Genomic DNA, 7266 nt, shown 5'->3' with positions numbered 1-7266 from the left:
GGTGCGTCAGTTTAAGTTTTTCCCTGTAAGATCCCAGGCTACATGAGAGTAAATGTCTGCCTTTAGCGTTCTCACTTTTTCTCCCCATGTTCCATCCAGTTTTGTCTCTAGTTTTGCTCATTTCTTTGTGAGGTCTTACCCATTGACTTTTTTACTTGCCCACTTTCTTGAAAGCTTTTTTCATGAAGCAACTGTGAAATCAACATCTGTTACAAATTACTTTATTTTGTCAAAGTTTAAATTCCCAAAGAGTTTTGCTCTGGCCAGCTTATTCAAGCCACTGATGCTTATTTAAGAGAGTACAAGATTGGCTTTGTGTTCTGTGTAGAGCTATGGGACTTTGCATAAGTGCTGGAGATACGTGTGTTATTGCATTGTCATGGATGTCTGTCCTGGTACCCTAACACTTTATCTTTCTGTGAACTTACATAGACTGGAAAAAAACGAGGAATGTGCCTTGGCAAAGTTGTCTCTTGCTTCACAGATGCCCTGTTGTAACTAACGGTCTGCTCTCATGGTCTTGAAAATACACTTCCACTCTGTGGAAAAACGTCTTCTTTTTGTCTTCCTTTTGACAAAATGACTGTAGTTGTCTGCATGCACAAACCAAAGATCTGAAAGAGTTTCTTGCATCTCTGCAGGCCTCCTGCATAACTAAGGCCAACTAGATCTTTTATCTGAGGAAGAGAATGATCCTGAGGGGCTGGAGATTAATTTGAATTACCTTTATTTTTCAGGATTGTCAGGATGGTGGATAAGAACATTTACATTGTACAAGGTGAAATCAATGCGGTGGTGGGAGCCATAAAGCGTAATGCCCGATGGAGCACTCACACACATCTGGTAAGTTACCTTGAATTGTTGCTACCTGTTCATGCTATGGCAGAAACCATCTGATTTTAGAAAAGTACCTCTTTTTTTTTTTTTTTTTTTTTTTTTTTCACTCATTATAGTACTTTTGTGAGTAAAGTTGGAGTAACTTTCTACATTGTTTCATGCTGAGCAGTTTTGGCTTCTTGTGCATCAGCAACTGCAAGAGGTACAAAGCTGGAAATCTTTTACCTGTGTACCCTGTAAACAAACAACACCACCCCCCCCCCCATTGTATTCCGTATGGGAATCATCTCATTTAGACTTTTATTGCCTGGCATGTCAGGGATTTTGAATATATGGTGATATTTTATTTAGCACAATGTTTTTATATATCTTTTGTGCCTTCTTAGAGAATACAGTCTTCATTGTGAAAGCCATGAAATAAAAATTGGTGAAGTCATTATATATAGGGTATTTTTTAATTTTTCCTATGGCATAGTATCTTTTTTGAGCTTTGTTTTCTGACTGCTAGCTATATTCCTGACTGAAACCTGTTCATAGTTTCAAACCTGTTTTGTTAAAAGCAATTAATACAGTGTCTCCAAGTCTAACGATGGATTGGTCAGTTTATGGCTTCCGCAGTGTAAATGTATGCATGTGGCGTACTGTATCTGTGGTGCACTTCAGAATGTCACACGAATAGCAGATGGCTGTCATCCAGCACAACCGATTTCAGTTTGTCAAAGGGCAGGGCCCTTTTTCTTTCTAACGGGCATTTCTTCATTAGTGCTCACTGCTACCCAGTAGGAGGTGTGGCTGCGGGTGTACACCGCTTGGAGAAACTGCTGCTCCTCCTTATTTTAATATCCTAAAGATAGACTAAGGCTAAAGGATGCAGCTAGTCATATAAATTTCGCGCTGTGATTCTTTCTTCAAGTTATTTTAATGGCACCAAATGTCATTGTATTTCTGTTCCCATTACAATCTGCATAGATTAACATTATAGCAAATCCAGATGAGCCATTTCAATATGGTATGAGGTAGATTTGCTCTGAAATTTATTGAACAGCAGAAGGCTAATCAGAAATACTTCTAAGGACAATAAAACCAAACCAGAATGCTCAGTCTTGAACCTATGCTTTGACATTTGAGCTGTAGGACATTGGGGAGCACCAGCAGGAAAATAGAAATGCTTATCTTGATTTTCATGGAGTAAACACACTGACAGCGATAAACTCAACCCACAGTACTTCTGTGAATATGAAGGTGAGGTCTTTACAGACCCATTATTAAGATTTGCCTTGGGGAATATGTTTTGCCTCATTAATGACTTCCTTCCTATACATAACCTATAGGATGAAGAAAGGGATCCCCTGCTGCATAGCTTTAGCCTCTTAAAAGAAGTGCTGAATAATATAACAGGTAAGCTTATACGGAAATCAGCAGGTACGTGTACCTACTAGGCTATATGCAAATAAATGTACAGGTGTACTTGTTTGTCTCATTTACTATCCGGAGGTCATATATTGAATAACAAGAAAAGAGCAAATATGTATATACTTCTAGACAAATAATGCCAACATAAACTAGTACACAAATAGCACTGCTTGCCACTATCTGGAGAGAGGTATATATATGTGTGTGTGTGTGTGTATATATATTTGTGTGTATACACACATTTTTTTTTAATATAAATATGCATGTTTCTTCAATGTACTGAAGCTTGTAGTAATATATGAAATCTGGTGTATTAGTATGCATAGTCTTTCTGTGCTCTGTTTATGCTTTCTGATCTGTGAATGATGGGAAAAATCTGCTTAGAAAGTAGCCTCCCATTATCTGTTTTCTCCTTACATTCTTTGGTTTGTTGGTTTTCATCTTTTGTTATCAGTAATAAGTGAAGCACAGACTTCACTTTCCATTTTGAATCTTGAAGTGAAAGGCTTACTTTGTGACCAGTTGCACTGAAAGGAACTAGAAATGTATATTGATCACAGACGTAGAACACAAGGCTGTGATGTGTATTCTGACTAGGATTTTTCTCCCAACCTGTCTGTCTCCCTTTCCCGCCACGTTTTCTCTATTTATAGTTTCAGGAGTGATTGTTTAAGTGTAACCTAAGTCTGGAAGTGAGGTTAATACTGAGCTGCATGTGGCATTCTACTGGTTCTTCCCAGGATTTGTCTTACTGATTGTAACATTTGAAAGTGAGCTTTATTTCTGGTCCCTTTATTATAGTGAGTGGTCAGAACTGCACTCAACTTAAGTTTGAGATGGACTTCCTGCATTTCTAATTTCAAAGTGTGCCCATTCTTGTGTTAGCGCTGAGCCTGGAAACCCATAGAAAGTATTTTCCCTAGAAGTACAGTAGTGCTGCTTCCACGAAACGTGCTGAGGACACGTGCCAGTTCTAAGCCCTTATTCCTTCGTCTTTTGTGGCTGCAAGTGTAATGCTTTACTTTCATTTGCCAGTTGAACTTCCCTTGGTTGTGAGCAGGACTCTTCTGTCAGTTCATGACATCTTGGGGAACTCCTGCACAGCTTGCGTTTCTGGATAGTATCTTTGTTCTAGATGTTATGCTTGTACCCAGACTACATGACAGTCTGGATTTGTGTTTTTTTTTTGTTTGGGTTTTTTTTTTTTTTGTAAGCTCACTCGCCTTCTGTAGGATATGCATACAGTCACCAAAAGTGTTTTGGGAGGAAATTCTCCTTCTCTCCCTTCTATGAGATAAAATTTTCTTTAAAATGAGACTCCTGAAGTTCTTTGCCATTATTGCAAATACCTCTTTTCATCAACAAGATCGGGGAATGTCAGGATGCTCAAATAAATGAATAAATGTCAGGGACTGGCCATTGATCTAGAGTAGCTAGATACAACATGCTGTTGACTTGTTGGGGAAAAAATGCAAGCCTACTGTCTGCTTGTGTTAGAGAAAGCAAAGTTTAATGTACTGAGAGATTCAGAGACTCCCTGTGAGTATTAGTCATCATGTAACAGTTGCTCAAATATGGTGATGGTAGCCTGTTGGTTTGACTACATGGGGTTCTTTTAAACAGGTAATATCAGCTTCAATGACTGCTATTTACAAACTAGTATCTTGAGATGGGACATCATTGCTATGATCCATTTCTTTTCAGTTCTAGACAACGACTGGTTTCCAAGCAATACTTTGAATGATACAGAGTCTCCTGCCTCATCTTCCAGGCAAGAAGAAGTCCAAGCTTAGGTTTTTTTGTGGGTGTTTTTTTTTTTTTCTGCCTAGACCTTCCTTTCATGTCTCTTTCATTAGCTCATGGAAACGCATTGCTTTTATATTTAAATTTATTCAAGCTGTAATCTTTGACATTTGAGTTAGCTTTTAGTACAATTTTGCATTTATAGTAATATATATTATGTATTTTCTCAATCCCCCAAGAACCCATTTTAATCTGTTCCGGATGCAAATTTCAGGCTGCCTTGTCCCATCTCCCCTCTTGCTCTCGCCCTCCCTTCCCCTCCCCCATGGAGCATGTTTGATCAGGTGTGGCAGGAATATCCACTGTCAAGCTGCGCCCTTTATATTAGTCAATATTATCCTTCCTTCCCTCCCACTCCCTTCATTCTCCTCTGGGCTTTACCAGTTGATTTATAATTTTGGAATTCTCATCGGAGTCTGTAATACAGTTTGTTCATTATTTAACCAAAACCTGTTTAATGAGCAAAGAGAGGCAATGTAAATGTTAGGCATGTTGCAGTGGAGTACCTTTTGTTCTCCTCTGAGCGAGTGGGTATTAACTCTGTCATGACTGTGATGCTGAAATACCCTGGTCGAGGGTATAAAGATGCACCGTATGCCTCCAGCAGCTAAAGATTCCTATTTCAAAGTATAGTTCCTCAAGAGTAACTAAATTACATAATGTGGTTTATTTGGTTACCAAAGTAGTAAATGCTTGCTTGCAACTAAGTAGTGGTGTCCCATCCCATTGTAATATCTAAATGTGCTCTTGAACGAAGCATCTAGAGAAGGTGCTGTCGCTCAGCACAAACAATCCCATGATTATGGTAAGAGTAACTTCACTTTTACAGTTCAGCATACCCAGCTAAGGGCCTTGGACCTGAATTATGTGGAATGATGTTGCTCTTTAAAATTCAGACAGAGAAACTTAATTTCTGTGGCAATTTTATGTAGATTTATAAAAGCAGTTTAATAATTTGAAAATGAACAGCATGTCTGTTCTGATCCACTATTATTTGGTTTGTTTTATGCCATTTTTATACTTTTATGGGCTGCAGATATTTTAATTATTATTGATAGTAGTTGCCTGAAAACCAGAAAGGAAAAATAGAGGTTCTGTTGTCTTGGGTGATGCATAAGTTACTCCAAGATAAATTTAATAGCTGAACGCTTGTTATACTAAGATAAGCACCGTAAGCTTAAGTTTGATGTGGTGTATCATATTTCCAATGCTCAGAAAAAGCAAAAATCTGTGTCCTGAGTTACGACCATATAGAAGGCGTGACTATCAAGCTTTGTCCACACATGCAAAATTGAAATACAGCTACATCTTCAAAGGTTATTTTAAAACTGATGGAAGTCTTAGTATTGATACAAGTTTGGATCTAGCGTCACTGTTACAACTTCCATTTGACTGCTTTTTAAAGTAAGCTGAGTATCTAGAAAATGTGTCTGGATGTTGAAATATTTGTTCATTTTGTCAGTTTTGTTATGGATTTAGGTCAACAAAAGGAAGTTTCTTTTTGACATCCAGTGATAACTGAGCATCTTCTTTTTCGTGAGTGTTTCCAACTTAGGATGCTCTTCATCTCACTAGGGAGAGGTTGTATAACCACAAAGGGTTGGAAATACGAATTAATTATAAGCCTGCTTTTCCATGATCTGATGAGGCTTGGGTTTCCTTACATCTTGCTGTGGCTGTTAAACTTCAAACCATTTCAGCATGATGTAGAGGTAAGAGCAAGTACTTCTGTAGTCATTCTCCTCATTGTAGAATTTGTGCTTTGCTCTGACTAGGGGGATGAGTCAGTAACCAGGATTTTCATGACTGAAGTACTGCGTACTGGTGTGTAGGATGGCTTTAGGACAGAAAATTACTGAATACAACTGCCTTGTACAAGTCAACACTGCAGTGGGAGAAGCAGGTGTTTGTGGAAAGTGTGTGCATCCAGAGTCTATTTAAATAAGGTTTAAACTAGGTAAACACACCTGTGAAGAGGTGCTTGTGTGCATTTTAGGTCCATGAGTGCCAGACTGGAAGGTTTGAGTCCTTTTATCCTCTGGTGGTTCAGAGTTAGTGCATTTAAACAGAAGCTGCAAAGTAAGCTGTTAGAAGCACTCTGATTTCATGCACATTCATGACATTTTAAATGAATGCTTGTACAGTGGGTTCAGAAGAATCTTTTCATGGCTTATTTCAGACAAGAAGCTGCTGCAAATCTCCATCTTTAGAGGGTTGGCTGGGGCATTAAGAGCTGGCTAAAGGTCAAATGACTGTAACCGTAAGAGAACCTTTGCCCAGTGTACTGACTTAATATACTTGTTACTGTAGCCATCAGTTTTCTGGTATGTAGATTTGATTGCACACTCATTTTCTCATGTCTGAGCTCTGGAAACTCAGTTTTTAGGGAAGGCCTGACATTTGCAGAAAACAATACAGGAATTTTATCCTGGTTTGGGATTAATGTCTGAACTTTTTCTGAAAGATCTAGTTTTAAGAAGTGGTAAATCAGTAGTAAATATAAATGCGTGGCCTGTTCTCAATGCTATTGCAGTGCTGTTGAATAGAATCTGAGATATTCGTTGTGATCTACTCAAGTTAAGAAATTGGAAAAAATATTTTTTTTTTAAACAAGTGTAGGAATTAGGTTATATGGATGTGTGATACGTATAGTGCTACAACTCTTGTTATTTTGCACTTTGCAGATAAGAGCAATGCCATATTTTATTGATTATTTATATCTTCGATTTCCGCAGGAAGTGCTTGGACTTACTAGTAAATAACAAATACTGATAAATTATAAGCTGTGGTGCTTCTCCCTTTGTTTGCATTGAAGAATTGCGATGTTATCTAGAGCAGACATTTAAAAATATCACCTAAGCTTTCTTCTGTTGCATAGCAGCTTTATGTAAAAGATCTAGAAGACTCACTGGTCTCCTAGATTATGTCTGTTCCTGTGATAACTTTTATAATAATTAACTTTTTTGTGTTAAATAGCAGGTATCCATACATGTTAACTTGGTATTTTGGAAAACCAAGCAACTCAGACTAACATTTTATAAAACTTTTAAGAATAATGGAAGGCGTGTAAGAAAGGTTAGGGAATTGATAGAGTAAGGTTTCTTCCATAACTTTAACTCAGCCTCGCTCTTAATTAGTGGGTGGCAATACAATTTGAGTCCACACCGAATGACCTGACACAGTGTACAGAAGTTGTAGTTAATTTCTCTTAAT

At 37.9% G+C, this 7266-nt stretch overlaps 1 protein-coding gene across 1 annotated transcript in view; it reads left to right on the top strand.

The window, feature by feature from the left end:
- The first annotated feature begins 742 nt into the window (after positions 1-742).
- The window catches only part of GBF1 (golgi brefeldin A resistant guanine nucleotide exchange factor 1), a 103844-nt gene continuing 97320 nt past the window's right edge, over positions 743-7266 (top strand). The window contains exons 1-2 of the mRNA XM_082486076.1: positions 743-843; positions 2169-2235. Of these exons, the coding sequence (XP_082342202.1) occupies positions 748-843; positions 2169-2235 (163 nt within the window). The 5' untranslated portion in view covers positions 743-747. The remainder of the gene's footprint in view (positions 844-2168; positions 2236-7266) is intronic.

This window comes from Vanellus vanellus (assembly GCF_965231255.1).
Source record: "Vanellus vanellus genome assembly, chromosome: 7".
In the NCBI taxonomy this organism is placed as follows: domain Eukaryota; kingdom Metazoa; phylum Chordata; class Aves; order Charadriiformes; family Charadriidae; genus Vanellus; species Vanellus vanellus.
The sequence above is the reverse complement of the archived record's forward strand: the minus strand, read 5'-3'. Positions and strand labels throughout refer to the sequence as shown.